The sequence below is a fragment of the Copadichromis virginalis genome, linkage group LG12 (assembly GCF_057382275.1).
Source record: "Copadichromis virginalis isolate Kocher_CV1m ecotype Utaka linkage group LG12, C_Virginalis_male_GT1.1, whole genome shotgun sequence".
Classification (NCBI taxonomy): domain Eukaryota; kingdom Metazoa; phylum Chordata; class Actinopteri; order Cichliformes; family Cichlidae; genus Copadichromis; species Copadichromis virginalis.
Window position 1 is genome coordinate 20,750,069 of NC_140629.1, and position 27,615 is coordinate 20,777,683.

The window sequence follows — 27,615 nt, forward strand, 5'->3', positions numbered from 1 at the left end:
ATTCCCATCACGTGGGCATGGGCGTGTCTGACAATAAAAGGACCAGTGCTCATCTTTAAATCCTTGCCTCTGTGGCACCAGATTTGCGCCCCTCCCCCTTTCTCTTGTCCTCTTCTGGCCCTCACCACCCCCGACTCTCACAGCCTCTCTGAGTGAGCAAATATGTATCGACCCATCTGTTCGACCGCAGCATATGGCTGGGCGGGTGGAAGAAATAGAGGGTGCAGTAAGGTTTATCATTATTTGTCACATCTAACAGCATCTCTAATCTGAAGCTGGACACCTACGGTTAGAGAGGATTGGACGAGGGGTCACTGAAGTTTGTTTGGTGAGGTGGAGGTCAAGGTTAGTGTCAGTGGTGCTCGTGGGTAGATTCAGTTGGTGATTCCCAAACTTCATATAAGGGATAGTCACGGTGGAGGAGTGAAACTGGTCATGCTTGTTTGAGTGATGGATGGTACGTAGGAGGCTAGATTCTCTCTGCGCTGTGGGGAGTCAATGTGGGCCGTGGAGCAGTCGGTTGTGATTGATGCAGTTTCTCCTGCCATCTTCTCCACTTTCTCTCCTCCCCTTTATTGCATTTTTCCAAATTTCTTTCCCTGCACTCGGTGGGCAGGAGAACACAGTAGGAGGCCTGTTACTCACAGTGCTGGAAGTGAAGATATGCACACATGGACTCACACTCTAAATTCACAGCCAACATGTGCAAAATCGTTTCAGTGACAGAAAATGGTGTGAGCACTTTGATGATACATAGTACAAATTCTAAATCACTTTATCTGTACAGGAACAATTATTATGCTTTAACCACTGGGGGAAAATATATATTTAGAAGCTAAGTAAGTTTAAAAGCACTGAATAAACTCAGTCCTGAATTTTTGGACAGACAGTACAAGAATCTGCATAAACATAGCACAAAGACGTGGATTTACAAGTGTGGCTCTGAGCTTGGAAGAGCTTCAGCATGCACTGTCTTAAACAGCTTTAATGCAATAAATAAATGAATAATAATTATAAAAAGTAGTGTGCTTTTTCTCTTAAGCTTGTGTTGGGAGCCATTCACAGATTAATCACAAGGCAGAAAGAACAGGCACGGGTGTATATGTCATAGCTTGAAAGTAGCTCGGTGCTTAAGATGGTTTCTTTTTTTTCCTGGCAGAGCCAGTCTGAGGCACAACAGTCTTCCATGGTACCCTCATCATGTAGCATGAAACAGACACTGACCTGACTTTAGTCTAAGACTAACTCAGACCTTACACGACTTCACTATAACTGACCAGAACAAAGTTTCTCCAATGTTAGTGCTAAAGGTTATGTTGCTCTTCTTATCTGTGGTCAGCAGTGTGTTTAAAACCTTTGGGAAAGCGGGCTCACACCTGTGAACCGGCTGTTTCTTACCTGACTGACCTGACTGTCATGTGCACTTACCTTTATCTATAAATAACCTCGACACAGCTGTATTTTTGCACTTCATTTCTTAGTTTGTGTCCTGTTTTTATTTCCAACGTGTTTCCAGCCAAATCTTTTTTTTCTGATGCATTTGCTTCCTATAAAGACCTGTAATCGACAGGCTGATTATATGATCCTTTGTCTGAATACCTGTCAGTCACTTGAGAAGTGCAATATCAAAATAATGAAATATGAGAAAAGGAATGAAGCCTCTTCATTGGTGACAATGAGTTTAGATTGCTTGCCTAAAACAGTGGACTTACTAAACAAACTGTTCCAAGAATACCTGTTTGCCTTTTCCTAGCATTCTCATTTATTCTGATGTTTTGTTTTGTTTTTTAATTTACAATTTTGCCCTTGCATTTGAATAAAACCTTGTGAAGCAAATTCTGAGATTGTCTAATGAATATTTTCGATTTAAAAAAAAAACAGAGCCCAAACACTTTGCACACACTGAACGCCGCGGTCACTGTATTTGAATAAAAAACATAGCATTTCTTAGTTCACAGAGGTGTGTTTCTTTGACTTTGAATTCAACAGAGGGTGTAGTTTGGCTGAAGCACCAACAAGTATGTCTCCTGATCGTTTGTCACCGGCATGTGATAAATCCCTTCAGCTGCGAACTCACAAGTCTCACCAGTCTATGAACATCGTTGGCCTGAGGTACCTCTTTAATATCATGAGTTCAAAATTACTTTAAATAGTCAAAAATATTGCCAGTCTTCTCATACCTCTAAATACAATAATAATACCTACATTTAAATACCATAAGTTACAAAACAGGAGAATGAAAAGCTTCTTATCCACTACTGTACAAAGGCATTCATTAACAATAGCATTAATATTAAGGTATTCCATCTCTGTCACTCAACCATCAACGTTAAACCAGAAAAAAAAGTAACATTTCCCTTTACATGAGACTTATTCCAGTGTATTAACCTGCAGAAAGCTGCTGTGGTATTACTTAATACAAATCTAATACATAGAGGGAGTTATAACAGTGAAATAAAGCGCAAACAAGGTGCACTTTAGAAATGGAGTCAATTTTAAGGAAGCGAGTTTAAGGTACAGCTTTAGATTTTACCTGCATAAATGCTGCTGTATACAGTAAGTCTATATTTGGGTACAGAATGTGTAAAACTGTGTTTTTTAACACATTTAAAATGCACAGAAGAGTTTTTGTTGTTGCTGTTTTCAACCTACAGGCTGAACACTCATAGGTTAATACACAACAAAAAGCCACCCCAAGGCGTTACTGCATTTTGAGTCTTCCAGCCATTCATTTAAACGCAGTCATGAGTAGAAAGTTGTCTTGTACATTTCTATAATTATATCATCAGTGTTATATTCTGTGTAAAAAAAGAATAGAAACTGAGTGCAGTTCTGTATTCACCAGTGAGGAGTGAAAACCTGCGGCCAGTTTCACCGAGGGTGGAGATTTTACGAACACCAAGATGACACTCTAGAAGCCCTTCACGATGCACTACTTCGACCAGACAGGGCTGCCACACAGTTTTACGGTCAAAAGTAGTACACTTTCTGTTGGACAGGGGGAGACCAGCTTAGTTGCATTTGACCTATATCTGCATGAGTCCACTGAGTAAAGTACCTGATAGAGTCGGATAGAAGGTGTCGAAAAGAGCCTGTCTGGTATTGCTCAGTGTGAGAGTGTGTGTGTGTGTGTTAAGTGTCGGCGGCCTCATTGTCCACAATGTTTCGCTGCACACACGCACACACACACGCACACACACACACACACACACACACACATATTATATACAAACACTTCTCCACTCATATGTGCTTGAAGGCACACATTATGTCAGGCCTTGTTCAGAAAAACACACCACACTGAGTTTGGCAGGAAGACAGGTCTGTGATGGTGGAAGCAGTCCGGATGCAGAAATCTTTCATGTTGAATATAACGTGGGCACACACACCTGAAACTTTCTGTGTGGCATGAACAACGCCTCTGGAAGATTTAGTAGTCGTCTATCGTATAGGAATTTAAACTGGCTGCGGACATACAGAAGTAAACCGAACTATATTTTTCCCAGGTTGGGATTTTGGGTGTGGGGAGGGGGTAGCTGTGATGTTACTCCAGACAAATAGGTAACACTGACTGATTTGTTGTATTGAGAGTCATCCTTTAATTCTCTTCTGGCAGCCCGAGCTCAAACATGGGGCTTCTCCGTTCAGTTCTCGTCTGTACAGTAAGTCACTTTGGATCAAAGCATCTGCTAGTTAGAGGACAATATTTTCGGGGGGATTTGGCAGCTTTGGCGCAGTTCTCTGAGTCTTAACAGCAATTATTTCCACATGACTTTCAACGCTCCCCTCCGGGGGAGCGGGGTGGGGGTGGGGGTGCAGTTTAGAGTGGAAGCGGGGGGAGGGGGGGTGACGGTGTGGTGTGATGCTGCAAGCTGTGGTGCAGCTCTCCCAGTCAAACAGTAGATGGCACTGAGGCACAGTTCTCAAGTTAACTCTTTGCGAAAGGGTGTGTGTGTGTGTGTGTGTGTGTGTGTGTGTGTGTGTGTGTGTGTGTGTGTGTGTGTGTGTGTGTGAGGGGGTAGGTTGGGGGGGGCAGGAACTACCAGTTCAGCCGATGTTATGCCTACACCAGCCCATCAGAAGGCAAGCTGAGGTAGACCCTGCATCGTCGCGAGCCACAGGAGCGCCTGCGGTTGGTAGGAACTGGATGCCTGCAAGGTAAAAAAAAAAACAGGGGAACAGCTGCCCTTTTTGACTGAAATATGAATGTGGGCAGTGTCTCATTTTAATCTGTGTGGGTTGTGAAGGGGAAAAGGGGGCATAGTGGGTAGGTGTCAGAGTAAGTTGTCATATGGCTCTGTCTGTGAAGTTTAGGTAACTTTGTCTTCTAGCTGGCCTCCTCTATGAGCCGAGCCAAGGTGTCTCTGAGCTCCGTCAGCTCAAAGATCTTGCCGTCCAGCAGCTCCAGCAGCGTCCGCAGGCTCTTCCTAAAGTTCTCCTGCTCCTCCTGGTTCTCTTCCAGCCTCTGCTCGGCACCCGCCAGCTGCTCCTCGAGCACGCGGCTGCGCAGCTCCGTCTCCTGCGCACAGTGAGATGATGTTGGCATGTTAGTTCATTAAGGTGGGGCGATTTTTTGGAGGATAGAAGATAGAGACCGTCCCACTCTTTTGACTCACCTCGAGTTTCTGGGTGAGTGTGTCTTTCTGCTCCATCAGGTCATTCATGTTTTCCAGTTCTTCTTTCAACTTTTCCATTTCCTGGGGGTGTAAGAAAAAAATTAAAGTGCTGTGTAAATTAAATTTAACGTGCATGAGCCTTTTCATTTTAGGGAAAAATCACACAGACACACACCTCTTCTTTATCCCTTAGTGCAGTCTCTAGTTCTTCTATGGTTTGGTTGAGCTCAGTCTTCTGGGATTTAATCACTGGGGTTTGGTTGCTCTGGCATTCAAGTTCAGTCACCTGCAAGAATAAATTGTGGACATCATTATTCAGATCCAGAGAGGAACCGGTGTAACAGAAACAGGCTCTCTGTCTCATTCCCAGACGACCTCTTCCCTTTACTCTCCCGCATGCTTACACTCAACTCTCTTTTATTCTTTTTCCCTCTCATCCCAACTTCAGAGCACCCCCACCAAATGATCACCCCTTTTTAAATTGAAATGATTTAATCACACATGAAAACAAACAAGCATCCCTGTGGCCCCCCCCATTCCTCTCTCACCCGCTTGTGTAGTCTCTCTGCCTCTTCCTGGTAGGCGGCCAGTTGCTGTTTCCACTGTTTGACGTTGGCAGTGGACTCCAGCAGAGCTGCCGTTAGCTTGGCATTGTTCCCCTTTAGTGCCTCCAGCTCAGCTTCCCAGTGTTTTGTCATGGCCGGGCTGCAGAACACAGGGAAACGCATGCTGTCAGTTCACCAACAGTGACATTAGACGATAAGTGCTCGTGTTTCCATGATAATGCATGGTGAAAATCCATCAATCCATCGAACAATAATGCAGATTATTATTAAAAAATACTTCATAGTTATCATTTTCTATTTTGTTAGATCATTTCATTGTACATCTAATAAGGTTTGCATCTCTCATTGTAATCCGTACTTTTATTGGGCTTCACTGAGCTGAGCACGATTACTTCAGTTTACCAAGAAGGTTACGTTTTTTTATTTGTCTGTTTGTGTGTAGACAAGATTACACAAAAACATCCAGGCCAATTTTCCTGAAAGTTGGAGGAGAGCGACAAATATTCACATTTTAAGGACCCTTTCGGGGCAAAGAGCAGGCCCACAGATTTTAGCCTGAAGATTTGGTTTAAAGTCCGACTAAGGGTTAAGATTAAGATTAGGATTAGGAATGTAGTAGCTCTGGTTAGGGTTAGAATAAATCCCCAGAAATGTAACTCAGTGCTCTGAATTGATAGAAACATGATTGGGTGTAAAGGAATGCATGTGCATGGTAATTTTCCCAAATAATTTGAGTTATTCTATAAAACTGCTATTAACTGTAATCTTACCAGCTAATCTGGTAAATTTGTTACTGTTAACACAACAGAGGGATATAATTTAACTAATGAAAATGTTCAGTATGATTTGTTTTGTGTTCACGTGACCATGAAACTGTATGTCACAGTATAAAATATAAATAATACCTTTTAGAAAGAATATTCCTAAATACACGAACATGAGATAACAGGGAACAACGACTGCAGTGGGCACTCAGGCTGGAGGTCAGCACTTCACGGGCAGTAGTTGTGAAAGCAGCTGTCTGACAGATGAGCTATAATCTGAGATTATATCCTTTAGACTGGCTGGAGCCTAATCTGGTCCAGTTACTCACAGAGTAGATGACGAAGTGATGTGACTGATTTTAATGCACCAACAAAAAAATTATTTTTGTCCTTTTCATTCATAGGTTCAGAGTTGTATAGTATATATCTTATTATATATTACATATATATAATAAATGGGGAATAATATACTGTTTAAATATGTACAAACAGTATATTATACAAGCAAACAAAATAGAAAATAGGTGCAGAGTTTGTACAATTCTAAAAAGCCTGAAAGTCAATATTTGTTATGAAACACATTAATTCTTTAACATAGCCTGAACTCTCTCAGGCAAACTGTTGGGACATTTCATTAAGTAGTCTTCAGGAATATTTCTGCAGATTTTGGGAAAGATATTCAAAGCTCTTCTTTGCATGCTGGCTGTCTTTTGTTTAATTCTCTGTTCTCAGATGATCCCACACTGCTTCAGTAATGTTGAGGTCTGGGCACTGGGGAGGCCAATCTGATAGTGTTCCACTGTTTGTTTGGGTTTTTTGCTGTCAGCTAAGTTTTTAATGCATTTGCAGTGTTTTTCCACATTAAAAAGGGTATCGTATTATGTAAAAGATTCAAATCCTTTGTCATTCCAATGAATTTCATCAAGTTCTCCAACATCACTGGCTGAAACGCAGCCTAATGGCAGAGCTTCCACCATGTTTTACAGATGATTGTAGACACTCACTGTTGTACATCTCCTGACTTCCTCCATGCATACTGAAGATAATTTGAATCAAAATTTTAAAATTTAGATTCATCACTGCACAAGATCTGTTGCCACTGATTTTCAGTCCAGTTCTTGTGTAACTTGTCATACACTCAAAAAAAGGAAATTGGGTGGTTACATTTACAAGTTCACTTGTCATTTGAACAAAATATTGTCAAGTTTTTATGGTGAACGCAATCAAATCATGTTGGATCTGCAACTTAATTTGTTCTTGTTCAGATGACATGATACAATCTAGGAAGTGTGGTTAGTTGCCTGCACTCACGAAATTCACAAGATCACATGAGATTTCAAACCACAGGAAAATCACTGGGGTTGTAAGAGGCAGACAACCATGACAACATAAATGCTGTTGCTATTTATTGTGGTTTAACCTGTCAAGGACAAAAACATAAAGAAAATTCTGCATCAAGCCTAATTTTCATACTTTTGTTATGTCTGGATTGACAGCTCAAGGGCATGGTGTTAGCGCTGTTGCTTCAGAGCACGAAGGTCCTGCGTTCAAATCCACAATCTGATCAAGTTTGCAATGGGTTCTCTGGTACTCTGGTTTCTTCTACAGTTAAAAGTCATGCAGTTATTAGGGTTAGGGTAACTGATGATTCTAAATTACCCAAAGGTGTTAATGTGACTGCAAATGGTTGTTTGTCTCTATGTGATAGACTGGTGACCTGTCCAGGATGTACCCTATCACTTCAGGGTTATGCCCTCTGCAGCCCAGATAAAGATACGAGGATGGATAGATTGGAAGTTGTTGTTGTAAATCCGGTGAATTTTTTGTTGAACATTATCTAATATGAACACAACATGTACTCAGTCTTTCCTGATCTTCCACTGAGACCATTTCTGATGAGGCTTCAGTAAACAGTCAGGCCTGTGTCAGATTTTTCCTGGACTTTTTTTTCTTTTCATATTTCTTTCGAACATGACTTTCAGACACAGATCATGTTCTGTAGATACTTTTTGTTTAGGCCTGTTACTTCTTTTGTTCTCCATTTGTCCTGGTTTCCCAAAGGTGCTTCTCAACATCCCAAGTTATTCTAAGGTTTTGGTTAAACAGCCTTGCGTTTAACCAAACTGTGTGATTTTTGGCATCTGTCATAGATTTTGCTACATATATGGAAACATATTATGTGTTTTTGTGACTGGGTGCTAGTAACAAAGTCCCTAAAGATACAATTTGAAATTGCTTCTGTTATGCATTGACACAACAATTCATTCTTTGGATAAGGTGGCTTTCTTTGCTCAAAAACCCTCAGGTATAAGAACTGGACTGGAAATGTCCAAAGAAAACAGCTTTGAAACACTTTCAGAAAGCCTGGTGAGCAAACTGCTCAGGACCGCTTAAAAAACACACACAAGAAAATCTGGCTCCTAGTGTATTAGTAAGTACAACTTTAGGGAGGGAAATGTTTCTTATGTGCTCTCCTGTTAGATCTGTACACTGCATACAGTATCTCTAGATTTATGTAACATCTATTCCCTGTCTCTCACATAATGTCTGACTTTGGCGCCATTAGATCTAAACTCTGTCGAGCACCTGCATCAAGTCAAGTATCCCTGAAAAAGGAACTCCTACTCCCACACATACTTCACTGTAATTTTTCACACTGGTGCAAACACAAAAGGAAGCTTAGCTCGCTCAAGGGGTGATGAGGGTCTGTATGATCCATAACAATGTTTTCAGTTCTGTTTTGTTCCACCCCCTCATTGACACACACACACACAAACTGTATAGCCCAACCGTATATGCTCACACACTGCCGCAGCACTCCACTTTTCCGTAACACCCACTCTGCGAAGAGTAAAAGCGAGAAAGCCCAGAAAGAATTCACTCAGGACTCCCACGGCGCCTTCACTTCTTACACAACAGCCACCCCCTCCGTGAGTGCAAGTGTGTCTGCATGTGTGACGCATAGGAGGGAGACGACACCTCATCCTACACATGCACATATTACTAGACACACAACCCCAACCCCCCAACTACACACACACACACACATGCTCATACACAGATGGAGCAGAGCTGTCACCAAGGCATGCCTCCCCGCCAATGTATAAACCCCACGCTGCACCAGCTCGGAGAGCCAGAGTGCAGGCAAGACGTCAAGATGTGAAGACGGAGACAGACGGAGACAGCGAGGGAGAGCGACAAAGGGAGAACTGGAGAGTGCAAGATGTTTTGACACTGGTGTTCGTCGTCATTAAACGAGTCTGGCTCAGAGGTTTCAGGGGGGCACCTGAGCACTGTTCTGGCTGAGGATGGCAGGGCAGAGAGGAAAGTGTGTGTGAGACACAATGAGGGTAAGTTTAATACTGCTGTGCCACTGAACTACTATCATTTACATGTCAGAAATGTTAATAGAAATAGATGTTTTTCAGTTGGTGTCTCTTGATTTCTGGTGCTTTTAAATTATAAAAATGAATGTGATGTTAAAAAAATATCATTCCCTGTTTGTATCAGTTTGAAGTTGTAAATACGATGGAATTAACTCTTTTTTTTTCTTTGTGATGATATGTATCATTAAGGCAGCCATTAAAGGAGCAGATTTAATCCAGTCTCAGATTCACATTTTTATTTAACCAATTAAATTTTTTTATTAAATGTTATTTTTCCAGCAAAATTCTGAATGTTTTTTGTGTTTTGAAGATAATCTGTATACACTGCCAATACATCATGAGCATCAACACTCTGTTTTTTGCTTTGCTGCTTCACAATGTCGAGCGTCATCTCAATAAAGATACCGAACACAAAGCGTAAACTTATTTCTGCAGCTCTTATGTTTCTGGCGCGTCCTGACCGCTGCTGGTTGCCAGGTAGGTTCTTTCTCCTCGCACAACCCTTCAAGAAGCGGGGAGGCTGAGCAGTTGCCATGGCAGCACAAGTGGAATGGAGACACTGGCACGGTCTCCTTTCATGCAAGCCTACCGCAAACCCACTGACAAACGCCTACATCCTCCGACATTAGAGCACCATTCACACACAGCACCAGCAGTCCCAACGAAAAAGGTCTTACAATATTCAGAAAACCATTCAAAGCGAGTCCGGTGCAGACCTGCCAAGCCACGCTCACGTCCAGATATAAAAACTCTCTCGTGGACCTGCTTTCTTTCATCCCTCCTCCCTCTGCCCTCTGCTCCCACACATGCCTGCCTACACAGCCCCGCTAAGCAACAGTGCGGTACTTACACATATACACTATGATCATCAACATCGTCATCAACAGATATACAGCCAAGAGTCAAGCCATCACAGAGGTCTCCACTCTTTTTGTACACTGACGCCTGAGTCTCCACAAATAGCATAGAAGTAAGCACATAAAATACACTAAAAAACACTGTATTCCTTTTTTGTCCCTTCTCCTTTTTGCTATCAACCAGCTGTCAAAAAACACTTTTTCACATCGGTTCGGGGAACAGTCCGATGATATAAGACTGGCAAAGTGTGAATCATCGAGAGACAGAAAAATGAAGGGTTACGTGGTAAAATATTTGGATGGCTCTTGCTTCTACCCTCACTGCATATGCCTCTGAGAAAACGTGAGACAGAGGTTCGCTTGTTACGTCCACAACTTGCCATCGCGAATGCAGAGAGTCGACCCCATCTCCCACGCATGCAGCATTAATAGACACATGAGCAGCAAGGCTGCAGCAGGCAGTGGGTGTCCTCTCTACATCCCGCTCTCACTTCACAGATCCGTGAAGCCTCACAGACATCATCGTGTGGTGGCAGGATTTTGTGAACATACACTTCTCAGACTTTCCCTCATTAATAAGTTCTTAATAAGTATTCTAAGTCTATTCAAGATCTCAAAATGTATGTTTAAAATATTAAAAAAGCTTCTCCAGTCATATGCCAGTATTTAAACAAATGAAAAAACAAAAGAATGATAATACATTAAGCGATTGATATTGATTGATATCTTTAATTAATAAGAATCGCAGCCAGAGAAATAACCAAAGTGGCACAAGTTACAGAGGTTTTACAAATAAAAAGACCCGTGTGTACAGTGGACTACAAGTGACATTGGATAACATTTCCTCTCCTCAGAAAAAAAGAAAACCACTCAGTTGAACAACTCAAACTGATTGCCCATTCCCGTCTGTTCAGTTTATTTATTGTGCTGAGAGTGTGTGTGCAGTTGGTGCTGTGCTGTTTAGGTATGAGTGACTCATGTACAGACTTTATACAAGCACCTCTCCCTCTCTGTCGTTCTCGCTATTCCCAGTTTCTGACACATACTCTCTGTCTCTGTCTGTCTGTCTTGCACTCTCTCTGCCTCCCACTACCCACAGTGTGTTATATAAGTCTTACATAAATGCTTCATCGACAACTTTCTGGCGATGAGCCTCGCACAACCGCACCTTTTCAGAAAGCCATTGTACACAACAAAAATATTTACACAACTCTTTAACCTCTGAATCTTACACAGTCTGGTGCATATGAACCAGGATTAACAATCACAAGCAACATGAGTTATCCATTTCAGAGGAATGTACACAACAGTACTGGTGCATGCATAGAGGTGACACCAACACCTACTCAGTCAAGAGATTTGAATTTGACATGATGTTATTGCATCGCAGTAGCATACACAAAATTAGAAATGTGCTTTTCTCACCGAGCATGCTCAGACTGAACAAAAATGAATAAGTGAAATTATTTCTCAGACCTGAGAAACACTCAAAGTTACATCGTTTGCTGGTCCAGTGTGTAAATATCACTGATCATAATTCAAGAAGAACTCTTGCGCCCATATCACCGCATTCGTTCTTACTGGAGTTTTGGCGTGCTGGTTTAACCTTACTTTTTAAAAGTTGCTAAACAGGCAGTGCATCAGGTTTTTGGAAAGAGCACCCTCCCTGTTGCTGATCTGCAATCGGGCTCTTAATTTTTGAAAGCTTTGATCCTGAACATTTTTTTTCCTGTTCGTTTGTTTGTTTTGCGTAGTTATGGTGTCGCAGTAGTCAGGACTTGAACTGACATCCCTATCAGAAAGAGCAGACCCGACAAGTCTTAAACTGCTCCCTAGAGAGGAAAAACATGAGAGAGTAGCGGTGAATAGAAGGCGTTCACGACCATGCTGACATGCAACATATAAAGGTGAACACGCATAAAGAAGGGAGGTGCAGGCTACATGTCTGTGCCTCAGACAAACAGCAGACAAACCACCAATCATATTAATTTTGTTGTTTTAGCATTGTTTGTGTTAGATATGACTGTGACAGCAGTTGCATGCTCACGTCGTTACGACTGCGTTAATGTCACACATCATAATGTGGGATGTACCTGTGTGCAAAGGCCAGAGCGTTCTGCGCCGGCTCGGGACGGGCGTCTGAGTTGGGAGTCGTGTCACAGATTTCATCTGTGCCGTTGATGTTTTCCATGGGCGGAGTCACCGGGGTCAAAGGTGATGAGAGCTCGCCTGCCGGAGACTCCTGCATGTGGACACGGTGATTCAGCTGTTACTGTCAGTTAAACATAATAATCAAGCAGAACATGCAAACAGTGGTTGGATTTTCAAGACAAATAGCATTAGGTGTTTAAGAAAACTGGGTAATAGATAGTTATCATGAGCTTGTAACCCATCAAGTATTTTTCCCAATAAAATGACTCATTTATTCCTCTAATTTTAAGCACCGTAAGATAAGACGTCTTGGTTTTTTTCATACTAACAAGCTATAACCAAAAAATAATAATTTTAAAAATTTTTAATAACTTGATTACATTTCTTTCGATAATTATTTAAACAGTTAATTGTTTCAGCTCCTTTCCACACATTCAAATAAACTATAGCTAATGCACAGTACTGTGCAAAGGTCTTAAGCCACCCCTCATTCATTTATGAGTTTGTAAAATTCTAACAAGCTTGAAAGTCAAAGTTAAAAGAAAATTGATCCCACACTGCTTCAGTAATTTTGATGTCTGCGGGCTGGGGAGACTCATAGTTTTATATTTTCATGCTGAAAAATGAAGCTGTTAACAATCAGATGTTTTCCAGATGGTACTGCATGGTGGATCGGTACCTGCTGGTCTGTTTTTGTGTTCAAAGTGCCATAATTTTTAACAAAATCTCAAACTCAATTGGATGAAATGCAGTCCCAAGACATGACAGAGCCTCCTCCATGTTTTACAGATGGCTGCAGACGCTCACTGTTGTACATCAGTGTAAAGTGGTTTAGCAATCAAAAAAGCATTCCTCTGGAATTGGTCAGTGAAAAAGTGTCCAAAGAAAGACTGAACTTCAAAGAAATCAGACTTTAGCACAGTACCCAATATAAAGCTTATATTACTAAAATCATATAAAAAGATAATAATGTCTGTGATATTATAAAATGACGACAAGATTTAAAAACAAAGCAATGATATTTTGAAAACAGGAGGCGCTCTCTCGCTGTCAAAGCTCTCACTACTGTGTCGCAAAAAATTTTGACATTCCTACAGGACATTAAATTAGCAGTCTATAGCACTGGGAAATTAGAGAATTACAGATTAATTCTTATCTTTATATCCCATACAACCCCAGGATTATACAAGAGACAAATGATTTGGCTGCTGCACTTACATAAAACAAAGCTATTAAGACTCAGGGCTTGGGCACAATACAGTAACACAATGACGCTGCCTGTACGCCTCTAATGGGCAAGAAGGAAGTGAGAGATAAGAGGAAGATTACGCCTGGTTTTACATTTTGTGCTCCGCATTCATTAGTATATGATTTAATATCTGTTCAAGATGCATTTCCACTGAGATTCGGCCTATTGGGACCAGCATATAGCAGTTAGCTCTATTCTCAGCTTGTTTCAGTAGAATAATTTGTGTCTCATGATTCGTTTTTATTTTACCTCATTTAGACGAGGTAAAGGAGAGGATCTAGAAGTTAGAATAAAAAGCCAGCAGGCATGTGGGTAAAACACCACCTTTCAGCAGGGACCCTGGTGTAGAGCTTCGCAGCCTCTAGCTGCAAGTGGTGCTGAGAGCTGCAAGTGCAGCCTTCAACCCCAGGTGAGGGAGCAGCTATTCTCCTGGCTTCATTAAAAGACTTCCTCACATGGTACTGTAGCGTTTTAACCTATGTGGGCTGCGGCACATATAGTAGGCTGCAGTACAGCGGGAGGCTGCTCCCCTAGCCTCCATAAGGAAAAAACATGAAGCCGGTTAACAGATTTTTGCACAGTTACAAATACTCTAAAACACTCTATTATTACTATTATTAGTATCATTTCCTCCACAAACTAAAGGCTAGCATACAGGCTAATTTTTCGCCACAATGAGCACAGTTTTTTTGTAATCTATGGCACGGATACATGTAGAAAAAATATGTACCACACTGGTAGCTTATGCCCACACACTATATATAAAATATGGATGTTACTGGTGGGTCAGAAAAGTGAAGCCAATACATTGACCTGCGACCATTCTAATGGCCAGCAGAGGGCGACTCTTTTGGCTGCAAAATTAATTCTATTTGTTCTGAAGCTTTGGCGGAAATAAACCTGCTTCTATATCCAGATAAATATTTTTCTGATGAGTTCATGGGATCGGTTGCTGTTATATTGACTTCTTAAATATAGCATTAGCTTAATTTTCTAATTAAGATAGCATTTAGAGAAAAAATAGACAATAAGAGTCTTCTTATTCCCACAGTGAGTGGTTTGCCCTGTCTCCATATGCCTTCCTTTGTCTCTTCTTTTTCCTCCATCTAGTCATGGTAGATGGATACCCCTCCATGAGTCTGGTTCCACTTGAGGTTTCTTCCTGTTAAAGGTGATTTTTTTCCTTCCCACTGTTGCCTAGCACTTGCTCACAGAGAATTGTCTGATTGTTAGTGTTTTCTCCATAATACTGTAGGGTCTTTACCCTGCGGTATAAAGAACCTTGAAGCAACTGTTGTTGTGATTTGTCGCTATACAGGGAGTGCAGAATTATTAGGCAAATGAGTATTTTGTCCACATCATCCTCTTCATGCATGTTGTCTTACTCCAAGCTGTATAGGCTCGAAAGCCTACTACCAATTAAGCATATTAGGTGATGTGCATCTCTGTAATGAGAAGGGGTGTGGTCTAATGACATCAACACCCTATATCAGGTGTGCATAATTATTAGGCAACGTCCTTTCCTTTGGCAAAATGGGTCAAAAGAAGGACTTGACAGGCTCAGAAAAGTCAAAAATAGTGAGATATCTTGCAGAGGGATGCAGCAGTCTCAAAATTGCAAAGCTTCTGAAGCGTGATCATCGAACAATCAAGCGTTTCATTCAAAATAGTCAACAGGGTCGCAAGAAGCGTGTGGAAAAACCAAGGCGCAAAATAACTGCCCATGAACTGAGAAAAGTCAAGCGTGCAGCTGCCAAGATGCCACTTGCCACCAGTTTGGTCATATTTCAGAGCTGCAACATCACTGGAGTGCCCAAAAGCACAAGGTGTGCAATACTCAGAGACATGGCCAAGGTAAGAAAGGCTGAAAGACGACCACCACTGAACAAGACACACAAGCTGAAACGTCAAGACTGGGCCAAGAATTATCTCAAGACTGGTTTTTCTAAGGTTTTATGGACTGATGAAATGAGAGTGAGTCTTGATGGGCCAGATGGATGGGCCCGTGGCTGGATTGGTAAAGGGCAGAGAGCTCCAGTCCGACTCAGACGCCAGCAAGGTGGAGGTGGAGTACTGGTTTGGGCTGGTATCATCAAAGATGAGCTTGTGGGGCCTTTTCGGGTTGAGGATGGAGTCAAGCTCAGCTCCCAGTCCTACTGCCAGTTTCTGGAAGACACCTTCTTCAAGCAGTGGTACAGGAAGAAGTCTGCATCCTTCAAGAAAAACATGATTTTCATGCAGGACAATGCTCCATCACACGCATCCAAGTACTCCACAGCGTGGCTGGCAAGAAAGGGTATAAAAGAAGAAAAACTAATGACATGGCCTCCTTGTTCACCTGATCTGAACCCCATTGAGAACCTGTGGTCCATCATCAAATGTGAGATTTACAAGGAGGGAAAACAGTACACCTCTCTGAACAGTGTCTGGGAGGCTGTGGTTGCTGCTGCACGCAATGTTGATGGTGAACAGATCAAAACACTGACAGAATCCATGGATGGCAGGCTTTTGAGTGTCCTTGCAAAGAAAGGTGGCTATATTGGTCGCGGATTTGTTTTTGTTTTGTTTTTGAATGTCAGAAATGTATATTTGTGAATGTGGAGATGTTATATTGGTTTCACTGGTAAAAAGAAATAATTGAAATGGGTATATATTTGTTTTTTGTTAAGTTGCCTAATAATTATGCACAGTAATAGTCACCTGCACACACAGATATCCCCCTAAAATAGCTAAAACTAAAAACAAACTAAAAACTACTTCCAAAAACATTCAGCTTTGATATTAATGAGTTTTTTGGGTTCATTGAGAACATGGTTGTTGTTCAATAATAAAATTATTCCTCCAAAATACAACTTGCCTAATAATTCTGCACTCCCTGTATAAATAAACTTCAACTTAAAGTTAATCGGGGGCATGGATACTTTAGCTGTGAAGTGCCCTTTTGTTTCTCATTCAAATCCACCCTCACCCGTGACATGTGTGACAACAAATTAAAATGGCCAGAACCATAATGCTTCAAAACTGGAGTCCATAAACCAATAGGAAATGAAATTTTAGCTACATCTGTCTAGGAACCACCTAACAACAGACTACCATGGGCATTTATATGTAAGTTTTGGGGGAGAGGTGTTGCTTGTTTGTTTTTATTTATTTATTCATTTATTTATTTTAGTTTTTTTACAGATAAAAATTGGTAAAATAAAATATAATTTAAGGTAAAATTATTGTTTTTCCTGCTTATAACTGTTTATTACTCAACATGACTGTGACAGTAGTCATGAGTAGTCGTGTAAGAGTACTGTGGTGGTGGTGTTGTGATTAAGTTAGGGCATACTGAACATACCTGAGAAGGAGATGTGGCCATGTCCATCTTTTCTTGACTCTTCTCCTTAGCGAGTCTTGCTGCTTCTTTATATTCTGCAAACTTCTCTGCAAACTGGACACAGAGGACAAGTGCGTGAGTGATTGTGTGCTGTACTTCCTACAATAATGTGGCTTAATCTGTGCAGTATGTATGCATCTGTATGTGCACAATATATCGACTTAAATGGACTGTGAGAGAAAGAAAGAGCTCAGTATGTATTAGTCCTGTGACGTATAGAGAGAAGCTGTTTCCATTAAAAAACTGCAGTTGCATTTGGAGAAGAATTACCCATAATTCCTCTGCAGAAATATGACCCAGCGGGGTCTCCAATGACAATCTTTCCATTGGACATGCACGCACATACTTAGAGCTAACCAAACTGTGCCATTTTCCTCTTAGACTTTTCCTGTAATGAGAAGTTGTCAGCGGCTGAAGTTGATCTCTTGGGTTATTTTGGTCGAGAGCAAAGATACATTCAGCCAGGCTGAAGCGGTAAGGCGAGCTCAGCTGAGGGGCTTTGAGCAAATATAAACACTCTGGCACATACACACTAGCCCACCTCCCCAATGTCCCTTTAGGGTGTGGTTCATCACTGATGCGACTCCCACACTAATTTAGTATATACAGTACTGCAGAGGGCTGAGTGGTGAGGAAATCAGATTGACTCAGCTGAAGTCGGTCTTGTGTCCGCCATTAGTGGAGTTGCAATAAGTAACTCAATATCATTTTACTTCAGTGCAATATAATAGTCCTGGTTCTGTGCTTTAAATGCATAAGTTTAGTTAAAGTGCTTCAGGAGTTTTGGCACTGTGGTCATCTGAGAAGTGAATTAGATTATTTCTAATTTGAAACAAAGAAAATACTTCCACTTGGCTGGCAGGTATTTCTCAGAGAGTTCCTGTTCACAGTCTAACTGCCTGCAAGTCGGTTAAAGCACTGATGTTGAGCATTTGCAAGTAACTTGAGAAAAGTATGTTGTTGATCATCATCATTATTATTATTGTTACTTTTTCATCCTCTGTATTGAGGTTAGGTGTACCCTTCCTCTCGCCCTATAACAGACTGGACAGGGTCCAGTCACCCTGCAGCCCAGAATTAGGTAAGTGGAAACAAATGGCTGGATGGATGAACTGAACTGACTGTCCAGGTTATTGTAAGCTTTATTTATGTACAATGTCTTATTAAGATTATAAATTATACTTGCATAAACTCACGATAAGATTCAGTGGTACCAAGCAGTTGTCTTACTGTAATACAGCAACCGGCTACCTTACAGACACATAATTGGATAATTTGGTACCTGGCCACTGAGCAGAGTCCAGTTAGTGACAAACTGCTGTGCACAGCACCTTTAGTCCTTGCCGAAGTGCTCCATTTCCAAAGTAAACGTCAAATTAAGAGCATACGAGGCTGAGAAATCCAGAGTTTTGGCCCCTTTCTTAAGCCATGAGCCAAAAAAAGAGCCAAAAAGAGAACAGGTTATGTAGTTCTTCTCATGATAAATACACTGAAGCCAGTCGGTGTAAACCAGCATGTGAAATGCAAAGTGCACAACCACTAGATCCTATCTTTTCTGCTAACGGGAGTTTTATAATGACGAAGCATGAGCGAGAAATTTGTTTGAGGGATTTTGAGATGGAGGAAAAGAACACTTGACCTTCAGCAACCTTCAGGTCACATGACCACACCGCGTTATTGTGCGGTATAAAACAAGGAATGCTTATAAGTATTGTTAACAGCCTCGTTATCCTTGCCTTCCTGGCACAGACGACGTGTCTGTACTGCTGAGTTTGGTAGTAAAGTAACGTGTGTGTGTGTGTGTGTGTGTGTGTGTGTGTGTGTGTGTGTGTGTGTGTGTGTGTGTGTGTGGGTGGATAGGGGTGGTACCTTGGATAGATGATGCTCAGTGGAGAATCCCAGTCCATAGACAGTGTTAGCTCGGCTGTCCGCCCACTGCCCAAATTTCTGTGAGGTCTTTGTGAACGTCATGTTGGGGCTGATGGTGCTGTTGATTATTGCCTGAAAATAAAAAGAGCAGACCCACTTAATATGCATCAAATTAACTGTGTGTATCGCGACAGGAGGTGTCAAATAGAGCGCTAGAAAGATTTAAAGTGAGAACGCTGGTGAAACTCTCCATTGTATGTATGTGGCACACACATTAGCTAAAAGCCTAGTTTCTTTATTTTTCTTACTTACATCTTGATCCAGAGTGACTCTGTTCGATTATATCCTGATACGTGCTCAGATGAACAGAATCAACTTTTTGGATCTTTGATTGTAAGTAACTAACTATTTCAGGTCTTTGTGAAGGTATCTTTGCTTTTCAAAATAAAATATCAAAGTGTTTCTTCAACTAATTCAATTTTTGACTATTTCACTTCTCAGTTTCTCTCATTTTATAGAACAAATAACTATTTGATTCTAAAAATACAACCTTTCGCCTAATCTAAAGAAATACTGTGGTACTGTGTGCCTTATAGATCCCCTCTAGACCTAAATCTTTTTTTTTTAAACAATAAAAAATATGAATGTGCAGTTCAGAACATGATGGTGACATGTCTTTGTTGTTGTTTTTTATTACTAGTACAGATAGCAGCTTCCATTTACAGACAATCCCACAAACACTGAACGTGGCTTTTAACAAATACACTGATATTAATAACACTATTAATGACACTACAGTATCCAGGCATTTTAAATAGATTATTAAGATTCTTTAAGTGTTACTGTTTTCATCAGGAGTGACCAGGATTAGAAATGAGAAGATCAGAGGGAAAGCTCAGATTTAAAAGTTTGGAGACAATGTTAGAGAGGCAAAGTTGAGATGGTTTTTAACATGTGCATGAGGGATAGTGGATATATTGGATAAAGGGAGGACATTTAATGGATATAGTGAAAAAGGACACGCAGAGGGATGTGGAACAGAGGAGGATGCTAAGGATGGGGTGAAATGGAGGTAGATGATCTGCTGCGGCGACCTTTAAAGGATCCAGCCGAATGAAGACGATTGAGAAATTTTTTTTAAAATGATTGGTTTATAGAGATTCACATCTTCAATGGAAAACAAAGAGACTCAATGCAACAGAGGGATTGTCAAAGTCAGAAAATACTGAGAGACGGACTAGAGAAAAGAAAAAAAACCCCACCAAAAATCTTTAGCCTTTTCCTCCATTTTCCATGAACCAGAATTGAAGTGTACCTCTTTTACATAATTCAGCTGGCTTTGTTAAAAAACACTAATGTAGGACAAATTAATGGCTGATCAATTAGCAGTGTTGTGTAATGCTTGGCATTCTAGTTGGCATCAATGCACGATGCTTTATTAGTGAAGGGGAGAAGTCACTGAGTGTGTGTTACATAACAGTTGAACTTAGCTATCTATTTTGTGCTGGATGATATGAGACGATTGCTAAATTGACCGTGTTGAAGACCTGGCTTCTTTTCTGTATGTGTCTCCTTGTTTCTATTTCTTTTTCTCCTCACACTGTCATCTGTTTTTCTAATTTAGCTTCACCCCTCCTTTCTCCGTAACAGGCAGGGGGCGTGCATGTGTGCAGTGCCTATAAAGAGCTCCAATCTGCCCCTAGTCATGCAAAGCTAGGGCCAATCACATCAAGTGCCCCTCCTGGATATCTAACAAAAAGAATATTCTAAGATATAAGTATAGAAGTGCAGAAAGACACTAAAGAGCAGTTGCATGAGTGAAACATGAGCTGCCGGTCTCGGGACGTCCTACAAACCCTGAGCTCTCTTAAGAGGTGTTTGCACATTAGTTTCCAAATATAATAAATTATAAACACCATTAAAACTCAGTGAATTGCAGTGAAGCCTGTTTGATGAGTGATGAGGTAATTACACTGAAACATCTGGAACATCATAATAAAACCACACCAGTTGGCAAAAATGAAAAGCAGCCGGTGTTTCATATGCAAGATTTGGGGTAAGACGTGAATCAGCAACCCGGATGAGCCGCTCACCTTGGTGCCGTCCAGGCTGATGATGCGGTAGACGTTGCGCGTGCTGTCGTAGAAGTAGGAAACCGTGACGGCATGCTTGCTGGTGGGCAGCCAGTTCTTCTTAGTGTTGGGATCGATCTGGAAGACGTGAGCCCGCGTGCTGTAGATGGGCTGCTCCCTGAAGGGAACGAAGAAGAAGTGGTGAACCTCTTTGTGCCGCAACACCAACGTCTCACCAAACCCGCCGCCGGCAACGAAACCCCTGTTGCCCACAGGGGAGTCAGATCGCCTGGGTAAATGAACAACCAGCTCGCCATCCTCCATAGTTACACCACAGACACAGAGGCTGTCACCGAGTTACTACATACTCAGTGACTTGTATACGAATGAGAAGCTGGCTCAACTGAATTCAATCATACATGTTAAACCTAAACTTCCTCTCATATTGGATGTCTACCCAGAACACACTCTGTCCTTCTTTCTTTGCAAGACAGCACCCCGTCTCTGTGCTCTGATATGGGAATGCCTGCAGCACCAAGCGAGGGTCACACAGGAGGGAAGGAGAGGGTTTCAGGCTAAATATAGACAGTAGGCCACAGTTAACTAGCATAGACACACCCCACTGAGCTGCAGTTTCCACACAAACATGATGGGATTTTAAATCTGCATCCTTGTGTGTGTGCATGGAAGGGGTCTGCGTTTGTGTAGATCATCTCCACATGTCCAGCCCCCTATTACGGTTTTATCTGAGATGTCTTAATTCCTATTTGACCTCTGTGTGACGTTCAAGCCAGGGCTTAGATTAGCCCCTATTAGGGCTGAAAATTATATAACAGTCATTTAAAAAAAAATATTTTTAGACAACCCATCACCCCTGTGCAACCTTCACCCTTCATTCACTTACCCCCTCCTCTCCCCTTTTGCTCCGACAGTGCCCTCGTATATTGCACCATTGTTGGGGCTTCTTGGGTAATATCTACAGTCAGTACACACACAAACTCAAAGTGCAGGGTGCTGAGGGAGATATTCTGGGCTGGCAGTGCTGGCAGAGAACGAGATAGAGAAGTGCTTACACTGCACTGTGGGGGTGATGGGGGACATCAAAGGCTTGCTGTATAAATGAATATTAAAATTCAACAGCAGCACCCCTCCTGTGTGTGATTAGCCAAGACTGGGAAAGACAGAAAAACACGAAGACAGGGGAAAGGAAGAGAAAAGGCAGAAAGGAGAATGATGGGGGGGGAATGTGGAGTATAGGAAGTCAGGGAGTGAATCTGGGATGATTAATACCGCTCCACAAAGCTGCTTGTGGAGTGCTGTGCGCGAATTATCATAATCATCAACAGCAGTGTAAGTGGCGGTACTGTGAGTCATTTCAACTCTCTCCCAGCACACATCACACAACCACGGCCTGTCGGTATGATCCGTGCAATAGCAGCTTTGGCAACTCGCGTCGTTTTTCATTGCATAATTTGATGAAGCTGTGGCAAATTTTCCTCTCCTTGTCGTTTGATTGTGTGCGTGTGCGTGCCGAACACAGACTCGTTCTTGGGCTTTCATTTTTACATAAATGCCTTTGCCAAAGAGTTTTGTTCCAAAATGACACCCACTAGTTGTCAAGAAAGAAAGAAAAAACAGAACTCACTCCTACAATTGAACTTTTAAAAGAAAGCAAAATAAATGAGGGAATTTGATTGCAAAATGTGCATAAGAATCATTTCTCGAGTCTTCTGCCTTCCTTTAAAAGATGGCCCAGTCCATAATGGCTTCAGATTCATCATGCATTCCCCCATTGCAGTCCTTTTTGTTGTCTACAGTGATCTGCCCTGAGCCAATAGCCTGGCATAGTTAGCAGTTATGGGATGGCATGAAGGTCAGTTCAGTACGTGCTGATCCTCTTGCACTCCAGCAATGAACTCTGTTTTATCAACAGGGGACACGCACTGAAAGTGCCTACAAAAGCTGCAAGGAAAGGTATGAGACCCTACCTACTTCCCATCACCGATGAACTAAGTAAATATATGCTATGGGGGGGGGGGGGGGGGGGGGGGGCACTTCAGTGGGATGTGAGTGAGTGGGAAGGAAGAAAGTGTGGAGGAGGAAGAAAAACACAGAGGAAGAAGAAGAAGAGGAGGAGGAGAAGGAGGGGGCGTTTAGCATGCAGAGTACACTGCGTGACACAAGGGCAGGTGATGGAACATGAATGTTAAGACAGAGAGAAAGACGGGGCCGGCAGAATGACTGAGGGAGGAAGAGTGATAAAGTGAGAGAAGAAGGGAGGGATGAGGAAAATGTGGAGGAGGTGATAAATGTAGGAGAAGCTCGAGAACTGATAAATCCACTCATCTTCCAGTAGGAGAAGACAAGAAGAGTGGGAAGCTTTAACTGCAACACAGTGTGGCAGAAACGAGCATGCGAACCGACTGTGAGCTGCTCAAATCTGAGCAGCTCGGGAACACAACACAAGCACGCCAAAGTGTCAAGCGGCTTCACGAGTAGGTTGTGTGCCCGAGACACTCTGCTGACTTCATTGTATGTATTATCTCTCCATAACGATGGAGAGATAATACTTGTTCAGTTTTTAATACGGTATGAAATGAGACTTTAAAAGGGAGCTGGTGTTGTCATTCCCAGCTCCATAATCATCATAATCTTCTGGTACTATGCTAGAGGAGCTTTGCATGAGTCACAGCTCAAAATAATGCTCATTTATCTTGTGCAGGGCCTTCGGGTTACTCTCTATCTGAAACATGAAATGATCATATTGTGGCTGCCCCTTCTCTTTAACAGAGGGAGCCAAAAGCAGCAAAAAAACTTCTGAATCTGCATTTTGAGCAGACTAAAGTCTGACGTCTTAGTTCACATGGATTATTTGCACATGTGCTGACTTCATTATTTGAGATTTTGGCCATATTTAATATGACCATCCATTATAACAGTAAAGAAGAAAAACCACAGTAAATCCCTTTAAATTACTGCCTCTCACATTTGACACATGAGTTTTTGAGACCTCTACATCATGGGTGTGATTTTTTTTTCTCTACAAAATGTAGCTGAAATTATAGAAAACAAAAATCAAATATGCAAACTGATATTTCTTTTTTTGTTTGTTTGTTTGAATTTGTCAGAAGGTTCAAAAATTAGAATTTTCTGGCAATAATTTCATGGTTCAGGCTTTACGGGGTTAATGCTGAGCAGTTTTCTAAGCATTTGATAAGGAACACGTTTCAGATTTGGCGTTTATAGAAGTCCTATCTACAAATTAATTGACGGGGGCAGGTCACCTACCCCAAGGGTGTTGTGAATTAAAGGGTGAATCCTATTCATACTACTATTTTGATAGTTCTGATTTTATTTTCACAAGTTTTGAGCTGTGTCTGCCTTCACTCCAGCACAATAGGAGTGAATAAAAATAGATCTGAAAAACATCTCCTAACAGAAGAAGCGTCTTTGTGAGGCTCAGTAATGCTCACTCCATTCTTGTGTGCAGATTTCACTGTAACTACTTCTAAATAGTAGAAAAATCTTTTCATGGCAATGAGTGCTACATTTGTGGATTGGGAATTTAAACACTGAATTGTACAAAATGTGACAAACTGGGGGGAAAAATAGGGGGTGAACCACTGCACCCTTTAAGATATGCCAAGCTATGGTGCACACCATGCGTATGAATGTACCAAATGTTCTGTGGTACATACACACATCTGGATTTCCGGGAGTGGAAAAAGGTGTTGCCTACACCGCCTCTTGTGCTTCAGGGGTTTGATGCACAGATGTGGGCACGGTTTCCAGTCTCAGCTCACACATTTAATAGCACAAAAGGCTGTGCTTTAGTTTCTACTCCAGTGTGTCCCCTTCAACTGTGCAGCTGCCCCTAGCTAGGCAAAAAGCTGAAACAGAAGCATAATAATGAGACAACCCCATCTCAAGAGATCTCACTTTCCCTTGCCACCTACACCCCATAGAAGATGTCCTGATTTCCAGCGTTTTCCATTATTTGAACAGAAAAGAGCTTGAGATGGAGTAGATCTTACTTAAGGTGGAGAGAGGTTAATAATGGGACAAGTCACTGTTGCGCCGTCTACTGGGAATAGTTGGGTTACCTAAAGTGTGTGTGTGTTTGCGCTTGTAAACACACATACTCTCTCTCTGTCTCTCTCACACACACAAACATGTGCAAACGAGCAAAGGCAAAGACAGAGAGAGAAACAAGTCTGTCTGTGCATCGATTGTATTTGCAAAAGGAAGTGAGTGAATACCAGAGAAGGTGTTGATAGACATCTCTAATGTTATCCTCTGTGCCATCACCATCGGCGCTGGGGGAAAGCTTGGAATAAAACCACTCGAGGCCGGAAGTTAAATATAACTTTATCTGTCTGTGTACTACACCCTATCTGAACCTATTCAGACTCTGCAAGCGGCGCGGTGCTTTTAATCCGAGTTTACAATTAGTCCAACTGCAGATCAATTGAGTCATTGAGTCAGTTGCATAACAGTAACTTAGTCACCAGTATGGCAGAGCCCGGTGGAGAGCTGAAGCTGAGTGGGACATGGCTGAATGATGTGCAGCCCACACTGTGGGAGGGCAGAGTGGGCGACTGTGAGGCCTCCAGAGTATTGTAAATAGTTAATGCAGGAGTTTTGGCTGATGCCTTAGAATCGCACTGTGGCCTGTGCCACATTGTTTACCCCCTGCTGTGCAATTAATCACAATGAACTGCGGGAGACAGCCGTTAATGAACGGCAGGCTTGGTGGGGGAAATGGACCGCTGAGCTCGGGGTTAGGGGACATGCAAATGAGCGGCGCTGTGTGCACACCAGGCGACTGTTTCACTGATGGAAGCCTGTTGTTGAGGATGTGCATGGCAGCGGTCACTGTGCTGCCATATAGAGACAGAAAGCCACCTTTTGTCATTACAGAGCCCAGTGCAGCATAGCTATATATGACAGCACCCAGCCTCTGACTGTTCAAACCCTTCTCTGGAGCAGGAACAGCATGTACAATTCATCACACTGTCTGTGACTGGGAGTATACAAGAACAAATGCTGCCCTTTAACATTATTTCTCTGAGAATTTCATAACTACCTATAATGAAGTAGGGGGGTAAACATAGGGACCTGGATAAAGCAGCTCATTTTCATACTGCGGTGTGTCTTTGTTATTCTTTAATTCTTTAAAGAATTAAAGAATAACAAAGAACTTAAACTTTGCTTTATTTTGGTAAACACAGCCAAAGCCCCTATAAGACCCATCGGTATAATCCCACTTTGGGAATGACTGCAGATTAACAGAGTATTTTGATCCTAAAAGTTTGAAGTTAGACTTAACTTCTGAATGAGGTTTGTGTTTAAGCATTATGTTTGTGTTTATTCTTCCTTTTTAAACACAGAAAACGGCAGGCCTGCTTCATGGAGGAAATGAATAAGTTGTCTCGTTACATGAATGCCTTGTTTAGTGTGCAGCACATCAAGGCCGTGAACAGAGCACCTCGTAATCACACGTCATACAGCCTTTTGAACATGCATCCACCACACGCTCTATTAAACGCCACGCAAGGCGTGTGATATAGAATTTGGGTACATTTTTACGCATAGTCTCCGGTCGTTATTTTTTTCCTGCTGTGTTTTCACGGCAGGCAAGTTCATACCCCGAGAGGCATCTGCAGCTGATGTAAAAACAGAAAACAAGGGAAGAAAACTACTCAGTCTGTGGGATAATAACCACACTTACCCCATTGTTGTGGCTGACATGAAACCTGACCGCTGAGCCTCTTTTCCCCCCTTTTATTTGGCTGTCAAAACCTCCCGAAATCTCTAGGATTGGCCGCTGCGTATGAAGGTCTTTTCACTACACGACAGCCTCCACAGTATCACCGTCGGTGCGTCTGCAGGAATTTGATGACAACTGCTCCATTCCCCCTTCCGCTGTCACCGCGTGAATTCACACATACATGTTATTCTGCACATGGCACAGAAACCAGACCTCGTCCTCCTTCGGCGTTAAGCGCTTGGTGATGAAGCAGCAGTAGCAGCAGAAGCACTGTGGGAGATCCAGCAGCGCAGGGTCCAGTGGAGATCCGACAGGCGCCCTGCTGTTGTCGTGTAAATTACTGATCCTTACTGGAAAGGGTGGAGAAGCCCTGCTGCCTAAACTGGGAAAGACAACCCTCATTTAGCCAGTAGATAACGCGCAGCATCACACTGTCCACCCGCGTCTCTCTCCCCCCACCTCTCTCTCTCTGATATTACCACAGCCTCACGGGCTACACCCCCACTCTCCCGCCCAGACTATTCCACAGCATTTCCACTCACTCTTTATTAGTTGTGTATGTCCTAATCAAATCAAATCAAATCACGCGCTTCTTCAACACAAAATCAAAAGCATGTCTCTCTCTCTGATTCACCAAACTGACAAATTATCAGTCCTTATCAATATTTGTAATATTGGTTCCCATGAATTAAAACGTGCTGCTGTAGCTTTATTCGAGCTTTACTATTGATCCAAGCCCCCCACACCTCCCTCCCTGCCATAACCGCTCCACATCTGGCTGATGCTGATGCATCCGCTTCCCTCCTACTCAGTTCATGTCAGTATTGAACTGCCGACGTCACGACACCATCCTCCGCAGTGACGTCACTCGGAGCTCTAGAGACCGATGCCGTTTGATGCTTTATGAGAAGTTTACTGGGAAGTAACCTCCTC

The 27,615-nt window shown here is 42.1% G+C and overlaps 1 protein-coding gene across 2 annotated transcripts; it reads right to left on the minus strand.

Moving 5' to 3' along the window:
- Window positions 1-1,898: 1,898 nt before the first annotated feature.
- Window positions 1,899-27,165, minus strand: homer1b (homer scaffold protein 1b). Of its 2 annotated transcripts, XM_085475254.1 has the most exons (9): window positions 26,644-27,165; window positions 20,934-21,090; window positions 18,841-18,972; window positions 16,933-17,025; window positions 12,283-12,431; window positions 5,165-5,321; window positions 4,792-4,902; window positions 4,617-4,697; window positions 1,899-4,519 (listed from the first exon to the last, which is right to left on the minus strand). In XM_085475254.1, the coding sequence occupies exons 1-9, from the start codon at window positions 26,661-26,663 to the stop codon at window positions 4,328-4,330; spliced, it is 1,092 nt and encodes a 363-aa protein (XP_085331380.1). In that variant the 5' UTR covers window positions 26,664-27,165; the 3' UTR covers window positions 1,899-4,327. The 2 variants fall into 2 exon arrangements, with proteins under 2 accessions (XP_085331380.1, XP_085331379.1); XM_085475253.1 differs by lacking the exon at window positions 26,644-27,165 and having other exon boundaries at window positions 20,934-21,446.
- Between the last annotated feature and the right edge of the window lie 450 nt (window positions 27,166-27,615).